This window comes from Chanodichthys erythropterus, chromosome 24, assembly GCF_024489055.1.
Source record: "Chanodichthys erythropterus isolate Z2021 chromosome 24, ASM2448905v1, whole genome shotgun sequence".
In the NCBI taxonomy this organism is placed as follows: Eukaryota; Metazoa; Chordata; class Actinopteri; order Cypriniformes; family Xenocyprididae; genus Chanodichthys; species Chanodichthys erythropterus.
In genome coordinates this window covers 19881484-19906966 of record NC_090244.1, presented here as the reverse complement: position 1 = coordinate 19906966, position 25483 = coordinate 19881484, and the positions used below count along the sequence as shown (strand labels likewise).

The 25483-nt window shown below is 36.6% G+C and overlaps 1 protein-coding gene across 19 annotated transcripts in view; it reads right to left on the bottom strand.

Annotated features, from left to right (window-relative positions):
* Positions 1 to 24772, bottom strand: part of tpm1 (tropomyosin 1 (alpha)) — a 32942-nt gene extending 8170 nt beyond the window's left edge. Inside the window, exons 1-9 of one of the 19 annotated variants that reach the window (XR_010893887.1) lie at positions 24469 to 24768; positions 23653 to 23778; positions 16009 to 16142; positions 10967 to 11084; positions 10581 to 10651; positions 7405 to 7480; positions 4586 to 4648; positions 4386 to 4455; positions 676 to 831 (exon numbers count right to left, since the gene is read on the bottom strand). Coding sequence is in view for 13 of the 19 variants with exons in the window: in XM_067379180.1 (XP_067235281.1) it covers positions 4386 to 4455; positions 4586 to 4648; positions 6902 to 6977; positions 10581 to 10651; positions 10967 to 11084; positions 16009 to 16142; positions 23381 to 23506; positions 23653 to 23778; positions 24469 to 24582 (898 nt within the window). In the remaining 6 variants the exon portion in view is untranslated. Of the gene's footprint in view, positions 1 to 675; positions 832 to 4385; positions 4456 to 4585; positions 4649 to 6901; positions 6978 to 7404; positions 7481 to 10580; positions 10652 to 10966; positions 11085 to 16008; positions 16143 to 20180; positions 20409 to 23380; positions 23507 to 23652; positions 23779 to 24468 lie in introns of those variants that run through there. The other 18 variants (XR_010893885.1, XR_010893886.1, XR_010893884.1 and 15 more) reach the window with 18 other exon arrangements.
* Positions 24773 to 25483: the final 711 nt, after the last annotated feature.

Genomic DNA, 25483 nt, shown 5'->3' with positions numbered 1-25483 from the left:
TGATAGATTTCTCTTCTTTTTTTTTCTCTCTCTCAGGATTCTTTGAATTTGAATGTAAAAAAAAAAAAAAAAAAGCAAATTTTTAACATTCCTAGCTGAATAAATGTATTAATTAAAAAAAATAATAATAAATTTAAATTAATAAATCGTGCTGACCCCAAACATTTAACCGGCAGTGTCTATAGATAAAAGCATATTAATATGCTTGCTATATTGATATTTAAAAAAAAGAATATTTATTCTGTGAATTTCTACATGTTAAATATTACTATATAATTTAATACAAATATATATATATATAAAAAAGTTAAAATATTTAAATACTCATATAAACACAACATAAATATATAAACTTTTAAAAGCTATATTGCCCAGCCCAAGTACTGACCAACAAAAGTTTAACCAAAGATTTGAGATAGTTAGGAGTCGCCATTTTCTGGCAAGATTATTTTGAATAAAGTGACAATAGTTATGAATTCAAAAAACAAAACTCCTATACACTGACTCTACAAGCAATGGCCACAACAATTTTACACAAGGAAGAATTTGCAATAAGCAAACGACTTGACACATAAAATACCTATAACACGGACCATGTGTCTTGTAGAGTTACAGAGATAGCAGAGTATTTAAACAGAAGAAAGAGTCATAGTGTGTGAACTGAAGGTACAACACCTTATTTAGAGAGGGGGATTATGGGTAATGTGGGAGGGGAGGGGCACAGGCACAGGCAGAGACCGCAGATGAATTACATTGAAGTCATGTCGTTGAGAGCGTGGTCCAGCTCCTCGCTGATGGCTTTGTACTTGAGTTTCTGGGAATATAACTCATCTATCGGGTTTGATGGAGGGGAGGACAGAGGAGGGTGGACAGGAAGAAGTGGAAGGGGTATAAAAACAGGTGCAGGAGTGAAGCATCCAGTCCAGCGGCAAGACAGGCCCCAATGAACGGAGAGACAGACAGCGAGAGAGTGATGTGAAGAGTGTGGAGGGAAAACAGAAAATAAAGTTAACGAGGAATGGAAAGGAACTGAAACAAGACGCATTCGTCAGAGCCACTCGCTCACAGGTCACCTGTCTCGACTAGCGAAAATTAACATTTCGCCTTTATTTTCTCACTCATGTCATTCAAAACCTGTATGACTTTTTCCCATCAGTGGAAAACAAACATTGGAAAATGCCCAGAATGCTCGTTTCCTGCACGCCGTAGTTCCCAAACCTCATTTAACTCAAATATGGCTTGTCTAGATGTAATTGGTTTCAGAGTTTCATGTCATTGATGTCTTGAACAGTGTTAATTTTGACAGCAAATTTTAATATAGTTTTAGTCATAGTCTTTTGACTAAAATGCCATTTAGTTTTAGTCATATTTTAGCCATCGGAAATTGTTTTAGTTTTAGTCGACTAAAATCTAATTAGGTTAAAGGTGCCCTAGAACATTCTTTCACAAGATGTAATATAAGTCTAAGGTGTCCCCTAAATGTGTGTGAAGTTTCAGCTCAAAATACCCCATAGATTTTTTTTAAATTAATTTTTTTAACTACCTATTTTGAGGCATCATTAACTATGCACCGATTCAGGCTGCGGCCCCTTTAATTCTCGTGCTCCCCACCCCCCGAGCTTGCGCTTGCCTCAAACAGCATAAACAGTTTACACAGCTAAAATAACCCTCAAAATGGATCTTTACAAAGTGTTTGTCATGCAGCATGTCTAATCGCGTAAGTATGGTATTTATTTGGATGTTTACATTTGATTCTGAATGAGTTTGATAGTGCTCCGTGGCTAAAGCTAACATTACACACTGTTGGAGAGATTTATAAAGAATGAAGTTGTGTTTATGAATTATACAGACTGCAAGCATTTAAAAATGAAAATAGCGACGGCTCCTTTCCGTGAATACAGTAAGAAACGATGGTAACTTTAACCACATTTAACAGTACATTAGCAACATGCTAACGAAACATTTAGAAAGAATTTACAAATATCACTAAAAATATTATGCTATCATAGATCATGTCAGTTATTATTGCTCCATCTGCCATTTTTCGCTGCTGTTCTTGTTTGCTTACCTAGTCTGATGATTCAGCTGTGCACAGATCCAGATGTTAATACTGGCTGCCCTTGTCTAATGCCTTGAACATGAGCTGGCATAGGCAAATATTGGGGGCGTACATATTAATGATCCCGACTGTTACATTACAGTCTGTGTTATGTTGAGATTCGCCTGTTCTTCGGAGGTCTTTTGAACAAATGAGATTTACATAAGGAGGAAACAATGGAGTTTGAAACTCACTGTATGTCATTTCCATGTACTAAACTCTTGTTATTCAACTATGCCAAGATAAATTCAATTTTTTATTTTAGGGCACCTTTAAATTGTAATGCATTAAGCATTTCTCTAACAATACACAGACCCAATACACTGATAGGTGAATCTGATATTCTCCAAACTATTTATGTTCACCTAACTGCACTTTGCTCACCAAAGCGGACGGTTTTTGACCGTTCAAGTGCAAAAACACACGAAAGACTACAATTTAGTATTTTTCAGGGATTGACACACTTATCATTGAAGTACTATTATAGTTTTCGTTTAGATTTGATTTTTAGTTTTTCTGCTTTTATTGTAAATTTAGTTAAAACACAAATTACTAAAACTTATGTCTGTTTGTTTTTGCTTTTAAATGTCTAAGTTTTTATTTCTATTTGTTATTTTAATACCTCAGGTTAAGCTAAAGCTTAGAAACTAGATGAAATAAAATAAGTTTACATTTGTATATATATTTTTTTATTTCAGTTAACGCTTATTTGAAGTAATGAAGATTTCTTTGGTTTTAGGTTTAGTTAACTATATTCAATATATTTTACAAGTATAAGGTTTATTAATGTGTCAAATAATGTTCTTAGATACAGTATTTTACTATGAATTAAATAGAAGTTAAATACAGTATTATATATGTATTAAATACAATTATTATTGTGTAAACAAAATAATAAATAGATAAATAAATAATAATTATAAACCATCCCGAAATGCACTGGTCGAGCCTTTAGAGTGCGCAACAGCGCCGCTTTTCCCATGATTAGATCAGCACATTACACTTCAAATGTGCGCATCTTCCACACACGACAGCAGTCCTGACTGGATATCTTCCCAAATCGTCCCTCGCTTTCATTTTCGTCTCATTTTTATTCATTGACGAAAATTAGAGTAGATTTAAGTCAGTTTTAGTCATTCAAAACGCATTTTTATTTAGTCATCGTCTCATTTTAGTCCGTGAAAAAACTGATGAAAATGATTCGTCTTGAACGCTTTATGTAGTGCACAAGTTATGTACGCTAATGTTTTTTTAAAAATCTATGATCACCAAGACTGCATTTACTTGATCAAAAACAATAAAACACTAGTATTGTGAAAATAACTTTTCTTTTTTACTTTGTCATAATGCAATTTATTCCTGTGATGGAAAAGCTGAATTTTCAGTATCATCACTCCAGTCTTCAGATCCTTCAGGAATCATTCTAATATGATGATTTGCTTTTTTTTTCTTTTTTCTCAGGATTCTTTGATTAATACAAAGTTCATTTATTAATTTAAAATAGAAATCTTTTGTAACATTTTTACAATGTTTTTACTGTCACTTTTGATTCATTTAATGAATCCTTGCTGCATATGAGTATTAATTTCCTTAACAGACCACAAACTTTTGAACTTTTAGTGTAAATGTTTGTTTATGGTGCTTTTATTGTATATTATGGGAGTTCAACAGCATCATTTCCCATTATGGAAAAAGTGCACTGTGGGAATTTGTTTGTGAAACATCATTCATGCTCCACAGAAGAAAATGAAATCAAACAGGTTTGGAACGACATGAAGGTGAGAAAATGACATTTTTAATTTCTGGATGAACTATTCCTGTTAAGGTTCTTACTAATGCCTCCCTGTCCAGGAATTTGTATTATCACAGATACATTAACAAAGTGCAAACACATCTGTATAATTATGAAAATGAACTTGTGCTTGTGTAAATCTAAACGAGTAGAACAGTAGAAGGCTATTTAACTGCAGGCTCATAAAAGCCTAATAAAGTTGCATGTAATTGGATCGGTGTCACCTTACAAGACAATGTGAAGTCTGTGTGTGGATCTGCTCAATGAAAAGAAGTAATGCTTAATTGTGTGACTGAACCGATAAGGAAGCTGAAAGAAAGCCAGTGGGGCAGGAGGTTTGAGGAACAGCATGATGACAGAGAAATAAAAGGCTGAAAGCTTTATGACCTGAAGCGAAAGCGGCTTCTCCCTGAATACTTCACAATCACACGAATGAATGATAATTCAGGGGCTGAAATGACACTGTATGAGAGCATGAGTGAATAAAAGTCGTACCTTCAAGATCATCAATGGTCTTCTCAAGCTTGGCGACTGACCTCTCAGCGAACTCAGCACGGGTCTCGGCCTGCAGCAAACAAAAACGTTGCCCTGAACCAAGAGTAATTTCTAGCCAATAATATATTTAAATGCACTGAACAGAACAGGGAGACAATACTAGCCTCCCCTGGAGAGAAGGATGATAAAGAAGTTTGTACCTCCTTCAGTTTGTCAGTAAGGACCTTGATCTCCTCCTCATATTTGTCTTCCTTCTGTGAGTACTGCAGACATCACAAGAACGACAAACGTCACGACAAACCAGCACACATGACCACTTCACATTATACGAGCGCTTCGCTCAATAACACACTTAGGCTTTTTGTTACTGTACATAATATCCATATCTGATCTCTAGGACTGACTGCTTACACTGTCATTTTGTAAATGACAATCATGGACAGCATAGGTAACACTCAATTATATCTACTTTGGTTGTATCAGCAAAACATTTAAGAGTAGCCATCATCGTAGAAATAAATAATTGATAATGATAATAATAATAATAATAATAATAATAATAAATGTTTTAATAATCGAATTAATAATATTAATTATAATTATTATGGTTTGATAATAGTTATTACCACTATTATTAAAAACACAAAATAATTACTATTATTAAGTTAAAACGCTATTATTAAAACATCAAATTACATTTTTTAAAATAAATAAATACATAAATAAATAATGCTAATTATTATGTTTTAATAATAATTATTACCACTTATTAAAATAAATGTAATTACTATTATTAAATAAAAACACCATTATTAAAACAAATTACTAATATTTTTAATAATAATAATAAAATGATAATTATTAAAGTTTGATAATAGTTATTACTACCACTATTATTATTAAAAACAAATATAATTACTATTAAATAAAAACGCTATTAAAACATAAAATTAACAATATTTTAATAATAATAATTATGAAATTATAATTATTAAGGTTTGATAATAGTAATTATATTTGTGTTTTTAATAATAATGGTAGTAATAACTATTAAATAAAAACGCTTTTAAAACAATAATAAAAAAATAAAAAATAAATAAATTACCAATATATTTAATAATAATAATAATAATAATTATAATAATGTTATTATTATTATTATGGTTTGATAATAGTTATTACTACCACTATTATTAAAAACACAACAAATATAATTACTATTATTAAATAAAAACGCTATTATTAAAACATCAAATTACTCATATTTTTAATGATAGTAAATAATGCTAATTATGGTTTGATAATAATAATAATAATAATTTATTAAAACAAATACAATTATTATTAAATATTATTATTATTATTATTATTATTATTATTATTATTATTATTAATAATAAAAACGCTATTATTAAAAACAAATTACTAATATTTTTATCAATCATAATTATTATTATTACAAAATCATCATCAACAAAAACAACAAATATAATTACTATTAATTATTATTTAATAATTATATTTGTTGTTTTTTAATAATAGTAAGTGCTATTAAAACATCAAATTACTAATATTTTTTAATAATAATAATAATAATAATAATAATAATAATAATATATTATTTAATAGTAATATATTTAATATTTTGTATAAAGTTATAATTATAAAAAATATATATAAATACTATTTAATACTAATAATAATAATAATTATAATAATAATTAATAATAGTAATGTTTTTATAAAACAATCATTTTGTAATAATAATAATAATAATAATAATAATAGCTATTAAAACAAATTACTTATTACAATTATTATTTTATTTGATTGATTTACTTAAATCTTTAAGTTAATACAAAGAACTATAACAATAACAATATCGACAAAGATGTAGTTCTAAATATCGTTCTAAATATAAAAATAGCAGAGTTCACAACACAAATATAAATGATGACGTCACAGAGAAACAATATCGTTGGAATCACTTTCAGAAGGATTTTTTAGCCAATCTGAATCCACTAGACTTTAAAGAGCTCGAGAATTTAACACAGCGGACGACAAAACAAGTGCGCGCATAGAACGATAAACAGAACGATATCGTCCGCTGGTGTGGACGCCAATATAGTTATCGTTCTTGGAGTGAAGGGGCCTTTACACTTCCTGCTGAAAAAGACCCTGGTCTTTAGCTGGTCACCAGCATATGCTGTGTTCTAGATGCTGGTGCCTCCACTAGGCTTCTGAACCAGCTTAACCAGATTTCACCATTAACAAGATTTTCTTGGTCAACCAGAAAGCTTAAAAAAAGGCTATGCTGATGCACCAGCTAGACCAGCAGAAAAGCATTAGAAATCAGAAAATTAAGCTGATATTTTCAGCAAAGGATGTAACCCTCTGCTAAGAGGCTCATTTTGCAGACAAAGATGGATTGTGACACATAAAGACACTGGTAATCCCGGTTTGTTCAGGAGGAGGGGTGGATGGTGTGCCCGGGGCAGCAGCAGCAGCACACCTACCTTCTCAGCCTGGGCTTCCAGGGACTTCAAGTTGTTGGTCACAGTTTTCAACTCTTCCTCAAGCTCAGAGCATTTGCTGGTGTTTTACACACACAACGCAGAGGAGAGGAGGAAGGTGAAGATGAGGAGTGGGAACAAGAGGAGGAAAGGTACATTGAGAAGAGGAGGAGAACCAGAAGCAGGTTGGAAATATTGACATCAGGGAACCGGAAAAGAGGAGGAACAAAAGAAACAAAACCCAAAAAAATCAATCAAAACTGGGGTGGAGGACAACGGGAGACCGAAATAACACAGCAGGAATGTGCTGTGATGATCTGCTGCATGCAAATTGCTACACCTTACAAGAAGTGTTCGAGTAGCAGCATTCCTGCTAAGTTAGAAGGGCGTGAAACCAAAAGCTTTACAAACAAACAAAAAGATGGACCAAATCAGGTAGCAAGCAGGGTGCACGCACTCAGGTGGGACAGTTAGGTGTATGCGACCTAATGAGTCATGTGCAGTACCTGGTTTTCTGATGCCTTTAATGACTTATAGGTTTGGTCCAACACTCGAACCTCATCCTGTAATCTTCGAACGCGTCTGTTAGTGTGTGCAGGGGAAGGCCATTCCAAACGCAGGCCACATGCAAGTTAACAGTGCATGCAAAAATAAAACATTATAAAAGACAACCAAAACAAAAACAGGAATGTGAGGCAGGTATTAGCCAACAGCAAAATGGGAGTAAAATTCTTAAGGGACGTACACACAGGACACAATCTTGACAGTAACTGTCGGTATGTGCGTCAGATGCACACTTCAGAATCTCAGCAGAAGTAGACAGTCATCCAGGTATTTTTCGTCAGCTGCTTTATGAATACTTTGTGCTCTGACATACTACTTATTTGATGTACTATATAGTGGATTTCAACAGTTACCAATGGGTTGAAGGTCCAAACTGCAGTTTCAATGCAGCTTCAAAGGGCTATACACGATCCCAGATGAGGAATAAGGGTCTTATCTAGTGAAACGATTGGTCATAAAAAAAAACAAATTTAAAACAATAAAAAAAAAAAAAATGTATATTGAGTTATATAGTTAAAAAGTTATATAGTGTTATATAGTGAGATAGTACCATGGTAGGGCGAAAAACTCAACATCGTTGTTTTACCTTTTTTTCGTAACGGACATTTGACTTGGTCTTTGCACATTCGCTTTGTAGACACTGGATTGGACCAATCCAACATGATTACATAATGCGTGGCGCATCGCAGAGCTAGTGTAAAATTAGCATTTGTGGTTAAAAAGTATATACTTTTTTTTTAGAAAATGACCGTTCATTTCATTAGATAAGACCCTTATTCTTTGGCTGGTATCGTTTAAAGCCCTTTAAAGCTGCACTGAAACTGCAATTTCGACCTTCAACCTGTTGGTTGCCACTGAAGTCCACTATATGGAGAAAAATCCTGGAATGTTTTCCTCAAAAACCTTAATTTCTTTTCGACTGAAGAATTGTAAATTATCAGACAATTTTAATTCTAAAGTGAACTAATCTAATGGACCAATCAGAAAAAGCAGGGGGCGGGACGGACGGTTTTGAATTTGACTGTGCGGTTAAAAATTGGTTTGGGCGGGTGGACCAGTTTGGCGGTTTTCAAAGTAAATTATAAGTTACTGGTTAATAAACAAAACTGAAGTGTGCATGTACTCCATAAAATCAGTCATGACGTTACTAAAACAGGCCCACCGCAGAGTTCGCTGGCACTGACGTCGCTGATGAGCACGCACTTTTAGCCAATCAGCGATCAGGTTTATCATGATAACTTTCAGCTATATATTCAAATGATCGCTATTCCAAAGTGGCATAAATATACAGTTGTGTCGACAGTAAAGAGTGGGAGTGTGACCTAACTCTCCAAACATGGATTACACCTGTGGTGGGAGATGACTCGAAGGCTCTTTATAAATATAGCCAACTCTGAGAGCAGTTGAATGACTTAATTGAAATCGAATATGGAATTATGACTACTGTCCATCGTCATGTGCACACTGGCCTGATCAGGACATCTGCAGTTGTCCCAGTTAGACAACTGCTGAAAGAGGGTCAAGTCAACAATTAATCAGTTTTGGCTGTGCAAAGTTCTGCGTTATGTTCAACAATAGCCGCTTTTCCACTGTCGGGCCAGGGCTAACAGCGTGCCGGGCTGGGCCACAGACCTTAGGCACAGAGGCCAAAATAAAGTTGCGTTTCCACTGTCGGTCCGCTAGCTCCGCAGCGCTGATCTAAAAACCGCCCTTAAACACACCTCCCTTGATCAAACGTCACACAACCCAACCCATTTCAGCGTGTAGACCATCACCTGACTAAGATTAGCTCCACCTTTCACCTGGACCACGTCTCAAGCCCCAGCTGGCCCGCTTTGGACCAAGGTTTTCGGCGGGCTGAAAAACCCATGCCTTTGGCACAGAGGAAGCACCGAAGAGACACGATCAAGCCCCGGAAGTGACAGTGGAAACGCGACCGGCCCTGGCACACACTAGCACACCCGCCTTTGGCCCGGCAGTGGAAACGCGGCTATTGTGTACTTCAAGAAAGACACACTAGCTCTGTTTAAAAACTTAAAGTGCATTATTATTATTATTATTATTGTCACTAATTTTCTGAACACGAATGTCACATTTTCGGCTTTTAAGTGTGCGTGTGAGGTTTAAAATCTGTTAATTTCTTGACTGCAAATATTTGACATACTTAATAGTTTCTACTTGTTTGGGTAGAAACATTTTTGCCATTTGCTAAATTTTCTTTTACTGTGTTTGCCATGTTTTGATCCGTTTTCCTGTTGTATTGTTCTCTTGGAAGGAGAATTGATTCATTTTTATAATTTAATTATGTCATCATTATTTAGTTTTAAGGAGTAAATGGTACTCTAACAACTTGGTTGTCATAAACCATAGAATTCAATCGCATTCTTTTGGCAGTGAATGATTTGGGCGGGTTTGAGCGAGCTTTTGGGCTGGAAATTGTTGACCCGATCTGGCAACACTTAACATTTATCTGACGTCAGAAGAGGTTCTTATTACAATTGACTGTTTGACAGAGAAACCAATGTTTTATTAGGGCTGGGTGATATATCGCATGAGATTGTCATGCGCATTTCGACAGTAAAGCCGGTTCCCTGATTACCGCTAAATCGCCATCACCTGCTTTCAAATGAAGCGGCATTTAATAGACAGAGCCGTAGATCACCGACAAGCTACACAATATCGTGTTCATTATCGAAGGGGATTCATCTGCGATAATGAACGTGATATTGCATAGCTTGTCAGTGATCTACGGCTCTGTCTATTAAATGCCGCTCCATTTGAAAGCAGGTGATGGCGATTTAGCGGTAATCAGGGAACCGGCTTTACTGACGAAATGCGCGTGACAATCGCATGCGATATATCGCCCAGCCCTAGTTTTTATTATTATTAAAAACTTTTTTTTAGCGACTGCATTTTGCATTCTTTTACTTCAGAAAAGTAAAAAGGTTAGCTAGCTAGTTAGCATCATATGAATGTGTCCTGTGTGTATGCGTCCTGACATAAAATCTGTGAAGTTGTGTGAGTGTGTGAAGAGAGTCGGGCACATGCATATTGAATATGAATATGTATATGTATAGGTTTGTGCAGACATGCAAGAGGCTGCGGGAAAGCTTCGTACCCCTCATTCAGCTCGGCACGTTCCTCTGTGCGCTCCAGCTCAGCCTCAACGATCACCAGCTTACGGGCCACCTGCACACACACGCCAGATCATGGGACAATTACACACTTGTACTTGTAGCCAATTAAAGAATGAAAAGTACACTTTCTACATATTAAACAAAAAAGACAAAACCAAAACACAAAGACAAAATGAAAACAAAACAAAAACATGAAAAACAAAACAAAAAATCCTCAAAGCTATATTTAATCAGATTACAAAATACAACTAATCTTTCTTAGAACTGCAAGCATCTGCTTGCTCACACTTTAAGTGTGAAAGGTCATGTGACAAGGCAGGAAGTCATTTGTTTCTTTTTTTCCTGTGTGTGCACTGAGGAAACCTGCCTCCTCGTATTTGCGGTCGGCCTCCTCAGCGATGTGCTTGGCCTCCTTGAGCTGGATCTCCTGTATCTCCATCTTCTCCTCATCCTTCAGAGCTCTGTTCTCAATGACCTTCATGCCTCTGGAAGGAGGAAACAAGAAATGAAGTGAAAGGAAGAAAGAAATCTCTCTATGACTCAATCTGGATCGATAACTCGCCACAAATTACATTCACAGCCGCCAACATGTCTGCAGCCAAGCTCTGCTAAATCATTGTCTTTGATTTCAGAGTTTTCTTGAGCTGTTGGTTTCTAAACCCATGTTTTCTCATAATGTCAGAACAGTCACTGTCAGAACAGATGAATGGGATGGAAAAAGCACTTAAGAGCTAGACCAGGTCTCGGTACAGAGTGGTTCTATGCAGGCGCACTGCGCCGGAGACAGAGGGCCTCTTGTGTGGGCAAACAAAGGAAGGGAAACGCAGCCTAGTGCCTCTACAAATTGCTGTTTATTCAGAAACCCACTGGCTCTACGCAAACAGCTCACGTCACTTGTTTAGGCCAAAAAAAGCATCACACAATGACAACCATCTGCAATAACCTTGATTTTATACTATATGCAGAGGCATTTCAAGATAGACCGATAGACAGATAAACTACGAAGTTACTACTCATGTCGGCTCGTGGTCGTGGTGATTAAATTACACGGACTTCCCTCAGCGCGCACACTAGCAGTCTTTATGCAGGGCACCAGATGTGCGGTGCAGGCTAGGAAGTGGCAGCATGTTGTCTTTTCAATAGCAATACAGCGGTGGAGCCCTTGCACACAGTAACCACAGTTAGTGCGAGAGGGGGAGGGACGGGGTGTGGACCAGATCAACTGACTTGTTCTGCTTAAGTGAATCAGGTTGACAGTCCTTTAGAATGCCACACTTGATTGCTTTGTACTCTACAACACCACTGTATGCTATAGCTCTGCGTACACACATAATGTATAGGGCCGGGCAGTATGGACCAACTCTTATGACATGGCCATACGTAATTACTAATTACCATGATAATGATATGCAGTATATCACGAAATATAGTTTAATTTTTTTTTTTAATTTGGACAATCCAGATTGTTAAAGCTGCAGTCCATAAGTTTTGCCTCTTTGTCGCCATCTCTGTTTGAAACCTGCAACTGCAGTTATTTGCGGAATTATCTTTACGTGCGTTGTGCATCGGCACGGCTCCTCAGCGCGGATTAATCTAATATTTGCCGTCAGTCACCACATCGGTGTGGATGCGGTGCTGCCAATGATGATTAAAACTAACAATCGCTTAACTCTGATCATGCCAAACCATGCAAATTATTATTACTGTTATACTTCGTTCTCAAATTGTTAATGTTAACAACATCAGCATTGCGTGAATTACCTGTAGATTTAAATTTCTGTAGCCACTCCACAGTCCAAAGTCTTTTACTTTTGACTACGGGTGAATCTCCAGTTGTGACTGACAATTGTCATTTGGACCGTTCTGGATTACAATCCGCCATTAAAATGATAAGTTTAATAACTCCAGCTGCTGTGAGAAAAGTCTATAAATGATCCGTCATCCTCACATACGATATAGCCTACTAGCTGGGACTCCTTCATGTAAACAGATGTGACTTAATGACGCAAAGACGAAAGCCCACCAGTACCACTCGAAACTATTACAAGCTTACTGTTGTGAATTAGCCTAAGGTAAGGAGATAGTTTTGAACACTGGCTGGTTATGTACTTGATTTTGGATGATTTTTAACCAAAAAAGTTACAGACTGCAGCTTTAAATTGAAGTATTGAAAGGTTATTCATTTAAATTCCTTTGATTTCTGTTTGTACTTTGGACAAGATGAGATTCATTACAAATTAAATATGTCTGACATGAGCTAGGGCTGGGCAATATAGGCAAAGAGTCATACCTGTATTTTTTGGCTAAATGGCGATATGTGGTATATATCTCAGTATTTTCTATATGTTTCTATTTGCATTTAGAAAAAAAAAAAAATCTTATTTAACATCCTACCTAATGTTGTTCAACAAACAATATTCATATTGAAGGCTGTTAAAACAAAAATAGTGAATGTAACCATGTAGTCTGTTATATGTGTGCAAAAAGGTGAAAATTACATTACAATCTAACATTGTTACATTACAATCTAAAATTAAAAATAATCCTTTTTTAAGCAGAAGTTAAATTCACTATACTAAAAATGAAAATAAAAACAAAAGCACACACTAATTAGCCATATTAGCCTATATTTTGATTACCCCATTACAATAGTCACTTTACAGTTACTGCTATAATAAAAATACACTAACTTGTAGGTTTAAAATTCTGCATATGGCACATATGTTGTTCAACAACAAATATTTTAGCAAAATGTATATTTTAGTCAGAATTATGGCGATCCTATTGCGCTCCGTCTGTTTGGCGCGTACGCGCATGGCGGTGCTCGTTCATGGAAGTCTATGAAGTTTAGAGGAGATTCGCTAGCAGAAGGCTTGTCCACTACTGGCATCAAAATGGAAATATTTGCATGACTATCTAACATTTACAGATGGAGAATATACCTATGAAATTCAAGTTATGCGCTGAGGAAAACACCACATCTCAAACAAATTAAAAAGCACGAGTATCTGTCAGTCTCAAAGCATCGGAGCAAGCCACTTTAAACTATACGTGTTAACTATATATCTTAGTCTTAAGAGTTACTTTTAAAGCCTTAAATATTAAGCATGTCTCATGTTTATGACAAATTGTATTATGCATTTCCTCTGCAGCAGCTCACTTTCCGCCTCTTTTTATTTTTTAGATGTGCTCGTATCAATGAGCATGAGCTTCACATTAAACACTCAAGTTAAAAAATAAATAAAGAGAGAGAGAGAGAGAGAGAGAGAGAGAGAGAGAGAGAGAGAGAGAGAGAGAGAGAGTGTGTGTGAGTAAATTAAAATTAATTTGGATTCACCCCAGTGACTTAAATAATTTGAATCATTCACCAAAGAGATTTCTTCAGTGATTCATTCAAAGATCCAGAATGAGTGATCCATTCATTAGGTTTGCTTTGTTCACAAATGAAATGCTACGTTCATTTGGTTTGCTTACAAATGAGTTTCTACGTTCACACGGTTTTCTACGTTCACACGGTTTTCTACGTTCACAAAGGAGATTCCATAATCATTCAATTCCATTCACAAAAGAGATCCCGTGATCATTCGATTCACTCACAAACATGATACTGCATTCATTCACTCACTATCGAGATACAGCGTTCATTCAATTCACTCAAACACAATATGGTGTTCATTCGGTTCAGTTCCTTCACAAACAAGATATGGTGTTCATTTGGTTCACTCACAAATGCAATATTGGCTGCATCCGAAATTGCATACTTCCCTACTATATTAGTAGGTGAAAATCAGTATGTGACAAAAGAATTATGTCCGAATTCACAGTACTCATTAAAGAGTAGGAAAGCACCCGGACGAACTACTACTTCCAGCGAGATTCTTAAAGGTGCCCTAGAACTTCTTTTTAAAAGATGTAATATAAGTCTAAGGTGTCTCCTGAATGTGTCTGTGAAGTTTCAGCTCAAAATACCCCATAGATTTTTTTTAATTCATTTTTTTAACTGCCTATTTTGGGGCATCATTAACTATGCACCGATTCAGGGTGCGGCCCCTTTAAATTCTCGTGCTCCCCGCCCCCCGAGCTCGCGCTTGCCTTAAACAGCATAAACAGTTTACACAGCTAATATAACCCTCAAAATGGATCTTTACAAGATGTTCGTTGCGCATGCTGCTTGCGTACATCGGATCATGTGAGTATAGTATTTATTTGGATGTATTACATTTGATTCTGAATGAGTTTGAGGCTGTGCTCCGTGGCTAACGGCTAATGCTACACTGTTGGAGAGATTTATAAAGAATGAAGTTGTGTTTATGAATTATACAGACTGCAAGTGTTTAATAATTAAAAATAGCGACAGCTCTTGTCTCCGTGAATACAGTAAGAAACGATGGTAACTTTAACCACATTTAACAGTACATTAGCAACATGCTAACGAAACATTTAGAAAGACAATTTACAAATATCACTAAAAATATCATGATATCATGGATCATGTCAGTTATTATTGCTCCATCTGCCATTTTTCACTGTTGTTCTTGCTTGCTTACCTAGTCTGATGATTCAGCTGTGCACATCCAGACGTTAATACTGGCTGCCCTTGATCATGGGCTGGCATATGCAAATATTTGGGGCGTAACATATTACATATTGTTCACGGGAGAAGATTTGTGAATGGCAGTGAAGTGACGCAACTGACACTGGTAGGTCACATGATAATGATAAGGCAAATGTATGTACGGATAACATTCATGCTAGACACTCATCTCATACTACATAGAACATACTTTAGCAGTCAGAGTAATTACTTATTTAAAATGAGTATCTACTCAGAGTATGCGATTTTTTTCCATAGTGTTCATTCGGTTCGCTCACAAATGTGATACGGCATTTATTCGATTCAATTAATTCACAAATGAGATACGCCGTTCCTTCGGTTTGGTTTGTTCCCAAACGATCGATCCAGAATGTGTAATCCATTAATTGGGTTTGGTTCATTCACGAATAAAATACTCTGTTCACAAACACAATACAGCATTCATTTGGTTCTGTTTGCTCACAAACGAGATTCCGCGTTTATCAAGACGTTTTGATGAGTGCGGCTCCAAGTCAACATTCAGACTCAAAGATGCAGATTTGTCCAATTGGTGCAACAAATGAAATGGTCCTCAGCTCACATTTAAAATGTTTTATGCTATATTCAACCTTCAAAAGGCAAGAAAGAAGTGCTTCAGAAAGGAGACACTTCAATGAAAAGCAAGCAAGAATGATTCACTCAAGTTCTGCACAGCAATAACCTTGCAAATATATCTACATCTAACAGATTTCATCTACAGTATTTCACCACACAACGGTATAGACTGCACTATTCCATGCTTTCTGTAAAGCGGGTGTCAAGAGTGCTGTACTAACCTCTCGCTCTCATCGGCAGCCTTCTCGGCCTCCTCCAGCTTCTGCAGGGCAGTGGCCAAACGCTCCTGTGCGCGATCCAACTCCTCCTCAACCAGCTGGATACGTCTGTTCAGGGAAGCTACATCACCCTCAGCCTTAAAGAGCACAGAGGAACTGCTATAAGTGCTCAAGATCAGACAAAACTCCAAGATGTTCACACACAATTCACATAGACAGTGACACCCAAACCCCACAAATGCTGACCTATCCCATTCAGTGTAAAGAACTTGTCAGGCTTGCATTTGTAAGTATTCAGTAGGGAGGCACGATGTGTCGTCCAATAATCGGTATAGGGCGATATTTTCACTATCAGCCACCGTCTAATTGTTTAAAAACAGTCTATAATCAGGGCCTGTATATCAAAAGGGGGCAGAAAATGTGTAACTCAAATTAACAAATTAGGGCCGTCTATGGGAAAATGCAAAATTGTGACATTAAAGCAGGCTGTACTTGATCCTATAAATCACCCATAGTTCAAGCTAGGGTTGCTAGGTCCGCAGTTTTCCCCTACACCAAACATTATTTGTAACATGCATCCCATCCAATGTTTTATCAAATATATTTGACTCTAAAATTGGTATAAAATGAAAGCCATGTGTCTAACCAAATTTGAAGTTGATATCACAAAAATTGAAGTTCTTATGAGATTTTGTTTAGGCGCTGTACCAAAAATAGAGTCGCCGACATGCTATTGAATATTTTTAATACATTCTCCTGCAACAAATTTATCAAGTTCAAAACAATCAGATACGGAACCGTGAGACTCAGATATTTCCAACGATATGCGTTGTCAAGATTAGAAAAGGTTTTGATTCTAAATTAGTTAAATTTTGTAATCCGAAACCTGAAACCACCCATTATGGGAGGAGCTCGCGAAAGGATATCTGCAGATATCATACTGAATAACTGGCTATTGGTATCAGCAGACAAATTTAGTATTGGTGCATCTCTAGTATCTAGCGTAGGTTGTGATGACAATGTAATTTGGTGCTACTCTATACTCACTAGCTTTCATTAAGACCTACTGAGACGGAGCATTCCTTCGGCTGTGGTCGCACACACCATATAACACGTAATGCTAATGGATGAGACAGGACTAGGCCATCAGATCATTACCGAGCCTTCGGGACAACGTTAACAGGCTGCGGGAGGGAGTCCCGATGGACCTACATGGATTACACTGTCAAAGACCAAACACACACGACCAGTGGAGAACTGCAGGCTGCTCCTGCTAACTGGCAAATACAGAAGCTGGACCATTTCAAATATAATTTAGCTGACTGCAGTGAAACTCAATTCTGCTTTATGAAGCTTGTGCATTTAAGCAGCAACATTTTGTTGTAGTAAGGCCTCCTAAGGCAGTGGTTGGCTGTGGTATACAGAAATTGGTATGCAGTTATGTTCTCACAATGCTAAATGCGAATAATAAAACACAATTAACTATAGCCTCGTTTCCACCGAAATTACCCAGAACAATTCGTCCAAGGAACTTTTTTTTCCCCCTCAGACCTGTTGCTGTCTGCGTTTCCATCGCGGTCTAAAGTACCGTGAAGATTAGTCCGGTGATGTAGAACTGCGTGCGACTTTCCAGTTCCCGTTGGATTTCGTCCTCCACACATACGCTTAATAAAGACTGAACCTCGTCGTCGAGCCATCGGTCGTATTTTTAAACACTATTGTTGATTCGAATAGCAAACAACTCTTACTGCATGCGCCACAACAGACTTTTAAAATTGCTGCATGGAGTCAACCAATCAAAATGCTGTGTGAACTCAATCAGCAGGTTCAGCACCCAAGTCCCATCCCCGAAAGTCCCTGAAGTACTACCTCGTGAGCAGGGACTTTCTGAGGGGGAAATTTTTACCTGGAACTTCATTTAGACCCTGGTTCCTGTGGTCGAAACACACCGAGAACCACCCCAAAGTCCTCAAAGTTCCTTGGGAAAGTACTTGCGGTGGAATCGCGGCTTATATTATTCATGCATAGTAAGGATAATAGAATATATAGGAATTTTTTGCACATATTTTGCAATGTGACCAATTCCCAAAACTAATGACTCTGAGTCAGTTGTTTTAATGAAGAGTTCAAAAAGACAAACTGACGGTTTGAATTAGTCTGAAATACTAACTTACAGCATTAGCGGATACAGAATTACTTCAATACACAAGCAAGAGATTAACATTATGTTTTGGGAAAATAAATTGCACCTAAGTCGCACAGGGTTAAAAAAACTAAACATAAATTGCATTAGTTTATGTATGCGTCACACTTTATTATTAAATTCAGAAATAATAAATGTATTTTTTTTTTTTTTTTTAATTGTTAAAAAAAGATATTTTTAAGAATAACCAAACAATTAAGGGGCACCATTGACTTCCATAGTATTTTTATGTTCCCATATTATGGAAGTCAATGATGTCCATATTCTTCAAAATATATTCTTTTGTGTTCAGCACAAGAAAGAAATTCAAACAGGTTTGGAAGAACTTGAGTGAGACAAAATTTTAATATGTTTTGGGTGAACTATCCCTTTAAGTCCCAGCCCACAGATAGGCAAAGGCCTGCCACTATAGGGAGCTACATAGGGCAAAGTACATGTTATATTGTCAGCTGAGATATGAAAAACTAGAAAGCAACACAGATAACCTTGACGGACAGCATTGAACGTATACATTTTCCTTCTAGGGCCCAGAGACTCAAACATTCTCATTTAGATAAGATTGAGACTAATTATTAATGCCAAGCTACTACAAGAAACAAGAGCTGTGACTTTATTTCTGCACAACTAAGGTGAGTCCCACAGTATATGACAATGCAGACTGGCCATATAAGGGAAACCGTGCAAATGGCTCTTCATCAGATGTCCATGCAGAGCCTGAGGCAGCAACACCGCCGGTTCATTACGATAAAACCACTACATAAACAGTTCCAGGATCACTACTAAACTGCTGTTGGCTATTAGCCTAAAATGATTGCACTCTGGATCAATGTAAATGGTCATCAAACAAGGACCCATTCAGAGCAGAAGCCTACAACTTGCTTAACTAACTGGATTATAACCTGACTCTCCAATTACAACAGTCAACAAGAGACTGAAAACAGTCATGTACAGGGATGTCATCAGCAATCTCAAAGTTTTGGGTGAAAACAACACGGTCTTTGTTGTTTAAACGTCCTGTTTCAAGAAGTCCGAATCATTTCTGCGAATCGATTCTTTCGAGTGGTTCGATTCAAAGAGCCGGTTCCAAAACGTCTTACTAATTATTTTCTGACTCTCAGACTTAATTGCCATTTTTTTTATATTAATTTTTATTAATAAGGGTTTTTAAGTCCCTGTTCAGTTTATAGCAGCTATAAGTCAAACATTATTATAATTTGCACTGAAAGCCAAATTTGAAGCTATTGATACGATATTGAACAAATCTAAAAATTATTTCTAAAATGAATTAAATCTCTTGGCTTAAAGTTTTTGCTATTTATTAAATGTATTTATATAAAAATATGTTTGTTTTGTTGCACGATGACAACGTCAATTCACACCAAGTTCACTCATCATTTGGCTCACTGGGAATCGATCATGTTCGAACCAAATGATTCCCGTCCATTAATTCGCTTTATTATGAACCGGACCGGTCCAAAACAGACAAATCTCGCAGTGAATCAATGAAATATGTTTTCGAAGGTTTTCAGTCCAATTGGTGAATCATTAAGACTAAATTTGTGGACAGGTTCAACTGATTCATAAACGAGATCCGACTCAAAAACACGACTCGTTCGGATACGAGTTGGACATCGTTATTCAGTTTACATGCGTCAGTCTATAATCACATTGGCAAACATTTAATTCGCGTCTCCCACTTGTTATAAGTCTTATCTTTTAAATTATATAAAAAAGGTCGTGATGCACATATTGCGTTTAACTGGCTTGCAAACATCGCGCAGAGGGCGTCTGAGAAATTCCGCTACGTTAATAAAGCACATCACTGTGCGCACTTCTATCATATCCGCTCTCTGCGCGACTGTCCAAATTCACTTATTCCCGTCGGAACGCCTGGAACGCGCGTGACGCTACACTGCAGCGCGTCGCATTTCATCACATGCACTTCATACTTGATATAATTTGACATTCTTACTGTTTCTCTGGCTTTCCTCTCGAGCGCCAAGTCCCTCTGCAGTTTCTCCGCTTTCTCTTCAGCACCGTCTGCTTGATCTTGCAAGAGTTTTATTTTCCGTTTGACTGCTTCCAGCGATGTACCCGCCATTATTTACCTAAATAACCCCTAAAAGCCTCGTATTTCAACGCGTTTCCTTAAGTGCACAGCTCAGAGACGCTGCTGCCCCTGATCTGTGTGTGTGCGCGAGGACGCGGAGCGACGTTTACAGATCACACCGGAAGTAACAATGTTTTCATAGGCGAGCCTCAAACGACGTCATTACCACAAACTAGGGCTTATCTGATCAAACGGTATTTCCATGTGAGACATGCAAGAGGTGAAATCTGTTTAATGTGTTAACACATATTTGTGTTACTTAATTAAAGGCGCAGGTTATTCTAAAGTCATCTGGAGGATATAAGACACAGTGACAGACGCCACCTGCTGCACACCTGAATGAGTTAATCAGCAGCCTGATGGTTCACTGATGGGATGCTGCTGCTGAAACTGAGCTGCTAAATATGGAACGGCTTCTAGAGGAGGGGGTGCACCGTTATGGGCCTCCAATCTATTTGTTTTGTCCTGTTGCGCCCTCTATAGGGATCATATTGGAAGTCATCGACCAGAGCTGAAGCTGTTGTATTCTTGTCTAAACTATTTGATATTGTAATACATTTTTAAGTGACAAAAATAATATTATAATAAAGTATCATATATATATATATGTATATATATATATATATATATATATATATATATATATATATATATATATATATATATATATATATATATATATATATATATATTGTTTCAAAATATATTCATATTTTTATTTGAAACTTTACAACTAAATTTCACACTCTAAGTGTAGTTCTAATAAGGCTACCTGAATATATATATACAATGTTGTCAAAACTTTGGATATTTGCAAAAAAAAAAAAATATATATATATATATATCAGTGGAGTTCTGAAATGAGGAGGCACATTTTTTATTTATTTATGAATCAATGTAAATTCATGTGCATTACTCTTACCGTTGACACATCTTCCTTGTTAAATGATCATTACTTTAGAATAGAAAAAAAAGAAACCAAATACAATTCTATTTTGTAATTTTACATTAACAATGTATTGTAATGTTCTGTTTATCAAAACCAAGTCAATCTCATCTAGTGTTTTAAGCATTTCTACATTCATTCCAAAATAATAACTAAAGGCAATAATAATTTAAACAACATATTTTTATTTGTATATTGATGTTTTTCTTTTTAATTGTAAACTTAGGCTATTTTGGATCATCAGTCATGCTCCGTAAACACCGTCTGTCTCAGACACAAATTGTATTTTTAATTTCACCAAGCTAATTGCATTAAAAACCTGCAGTCATCATGTTTTGAGTCCATTTCAAGTTTGATTTTGACGTAACATAAAGTAGCGATATCTAACTGGGTGATCTGTTTACTTACTTTTCAATTAGTCTTCCCATTGACGCCATCATTTGTTCATTCAAACTGATCCGCGGAATGCGCACGTCAACGAGAGGCGGGATTGCCAATGGAGACATTGCCTCCTCTCACGTGACTTTCCCCCATTCATTCTCAATTACCCCCCACAAAACCCACCACACAGGGAGGCATGACTCCTGCTGTAACTTCACCTGCGGGTGTCGCTGTTGGGCAGTGTTCCTTAAGAAATACGAGTGACTTGCGCTCTTTTTAATGTCATAATTTGTAATATTTGTGTTGTTTTATTTTCTCATCCTATTTTTTTTGAGGAGGCACTGCATGGCTTTTAGGGGTTATTTAGGTAAATAATGGCGGGTACATCGCTGGAAGCAGTCAAACGGAAAATAAAACTCTTGCAAGATCAAGCAGACGGTGCTGAAGAGAAAGCGGAGAATATACAGTCAATATATTTTTACTAGTGGGTGCAGGACTCTATAGTTCATTTATGTAAGTAATGACATATAACTATAGAGTCCTGCACCCACTAGTAAAAATATATTGACTGTATATTCAACTGTTGACTAAAAGCTTAAGTTTAATTGATCCCAAGCTTAGGTTACAACCTGTAGTCACATTTTCAACCATTTTCAATTTAATAGCATAGGCTACTAATATATATATATATATATATATATATATATATATATATATATATATATATAAAATCTCATATAATGATTATATATATATATATATATATATATATATATATATATATATATATAAAATCTCATATAATGATTATATATATATATATATATATATATATATATATATATATATATATATATATATATATATATATATATATATATATGTGTGTTTATAATAATATCTTAGTATAAATTTCGCGCTCTTGGTGTAGTTCTGTGATTGTACAAGAGGGGGAGTCCTAGTGCGCACTATCCAAGACCACAGTGAAAAAAGTATTTTCACCAAACAAAACTGAGTGAAAATGTTTTACGATTTTACTGCTCACAAATAACATATTTCAATGAACTTAATTTTATTTGAGATATCTCTCTTAATTATTGAATCAACGAAACAAAACGACTCGGGTTCAAATGATTCTTTGAAGCTTGATGCTCGGAGCACGATCATGCAAAGCTATGCAAATCAATAGGCCTGCTTGACTAGACTTTGGATTATCTACTCATGCAATACTCGCAATACAGTTTAGTTTTGAATCTAAATGAATACATTTAAAAACAAAGACTTCCAGTCTTTCTCGAGGGCAGAGCCCAAGGAGTTGAGCTGAGTCCTGACCATATAAAGCAGTAGGCTAAATATAACAGCCAGTCTGCTCTCTCTCTCTCTCTCTCTTTCTCTCTTCTGTCTTGGAATGCACGTCTTGTAATTTAAATCGCGACTCGTTTATGTTTGCTCACCCATAACACCCCATGTTTGGTCAGAGGTATGCGGATTGTGTTTATATTACCATGCCATAGGCGACTGTTTGACCTTATAGATTACGATTATTATGTCACTCATACAGTGCACGGGCTCAAAACATAATTGAGAAGTTTCCTAAGTGCAACCTGGGTCCGAAAACAATATCCACAACCATCTTCAAATATGATAAATGACAGACATGCTTTGGGCCTAAAAAGTGGCATGCCAAAAGTGTGAGGAAAAGATGCGTGATGGCGGTGAAGCTCCATATACTCACATCTGCGGCTTTCTTCTCAGCCAGCTCCAGTTTCTCCTGGGCATCTTTAAGAGCCTCGGAATATTTGTCGAGCTCATCCTCAGTGCCCTTCAGTTTCTTCTGCAGTGCTATGAGGTCATCCTCAAGCTGCGCGTGTTTGAGTGATTGATTGACAGCAGTGAAGAGCGGGAAGCAGAGTGCGCGCGTGGTGTGGCGGCAAAGAGACCGACAGAGAAAGAGACGGAAAGAAAGAAAAGTTAGGAAGATTCAGACAGGAACACACAGGACAATACCTTGGTTGCGACTTCGTCGGCGGTCAGGAGCTTCTCCTCGACGCTCTGGTACTCCTCAAGCACTTTATCACGCTCGTCCTCGGTTACGCGCAACCTCTTTTCCAACTGAATTAGTTCATCTTCTAACTACACATGCATAAATGACAGTTTTCATAACAAATGAGGTAAACTTTTATTACAAATGCTATTAAAACACTAAATATGTCTACTTCAAATACTAAACATGCTATATAACCTTTCGTGATCTGATATAGAGCTCAAAATATAGGCTAGGCTACTTTTTGTGATAGGCAGAGGATTAAAGTGTCAGTAATATCTGCCTGAAGAGTTTTGAGAAACATTTTAAAGGGAAACACAAGGTTTTAACTTTGAAATGACTACACTGTTAAAAAAAGATCTCAAAAACTGTTGACTGAAAGCTTAAGTTTAAGTGATCCCAAGCTGGACTACAACCTGTAGTCACACATTTTTAACCATACTAATAATGAAAATCTTGTTGAAACATTGAAAACTAAATAAATTCGAGTAGAAATTACAGAAATATTACTTATGGACTTTATATCACAAGGGTTAATGAATGAATGGCTGCATATAACCTACATTTCCCTTCATTATATGAATGACAAAATGGGGAGTCAGTAATTATTACGGTAACACTAAGTAGATAACATTTTAACTGACAATGAAATTTTACACTTCTTCCGTTGCTAATCCACTCAGGCGCAGTAATAATCCGTTTATCAAGTAGCCTAGCGCACGAGACCGACGCGTGCGCGTTATGGATAACTTTTTAAAGTCCTCATTAAAACCGCAGACCTGTTTGCTCCTGTCCTCCGCTGCCTTTTTGTCTCCCTCAGCCTGCTCAGCTCTGTCCAAGGCATTCTCCTTGTCGAGCTTGAGCATTTGCATCTTCTTCTTAATGGCATCCATGGCTGCTTATGGGTTGTTCAGCTGAAACAGATAAATTTCCACAGAGGAGTGACGGTCAGAAGCGCTTGGGACTGAACGCAGAGCTGGAGTGCGAGCGCCCGCTCCTGTGCGCGCTCTCAAATACGTACTTTCACGGGAGGGGTTACTGAATTCCTCTGGACATTCAATACTTTTTTGGAAACAGCCGCATTGGCCTGCTTCTCCATGCCCCGTGTATTTTTTATGGATCTGTGTGGCGATTCGCTGCTGCTCGACATTTGACCGTTTATATGCCTATATAAGGGGTGTGATGGGCAAGGCGAACTCCTTGAGACGTCTTCATACTGAGCGCAACGGAATGGAACAGAACGCACGCAGTCTTCGACGTGACGCTCTGTTATAAAAACGCAACGCTCATGGTGACTTCCATTGGATGCATTTTTATTTTGAAGGGTTCACTTAAAAGAAAAAATGTCGCTTATGACTATAGTATAATATATCATACATTAAATAGAAAGAAAGAGTTTTAAGAAATACATCAGATGGTACACATAAATCAAATGAAAATTATTTTTTATTTTTTATAATTAGAAAGAATTTATTTAGGCATTTATTGCTATTTTTAATTTCTGTGGCATGTTTGCCACTTTCAGTGGCATTTTTAACCTCGATGACCTGAGGTTATTCCAAGGGTATTGCCCCTGTAATAGGGCCTACTGTATGTTATTTGGGATAAAAGGTCCATCAACCTCAAGAAAAGTGTTGGATCAAGAAAAAAACTCATATTCTCACAATTCTGGGCCACTTCATACTGATAAGGTGTCATTATCTCATCATAACTCCGATGATAAGCTTTATCAGAACTCAAACATGCCTTTGCTTCAACACTTCTTCACTATATGAATTTACAAAAACTCTGCAT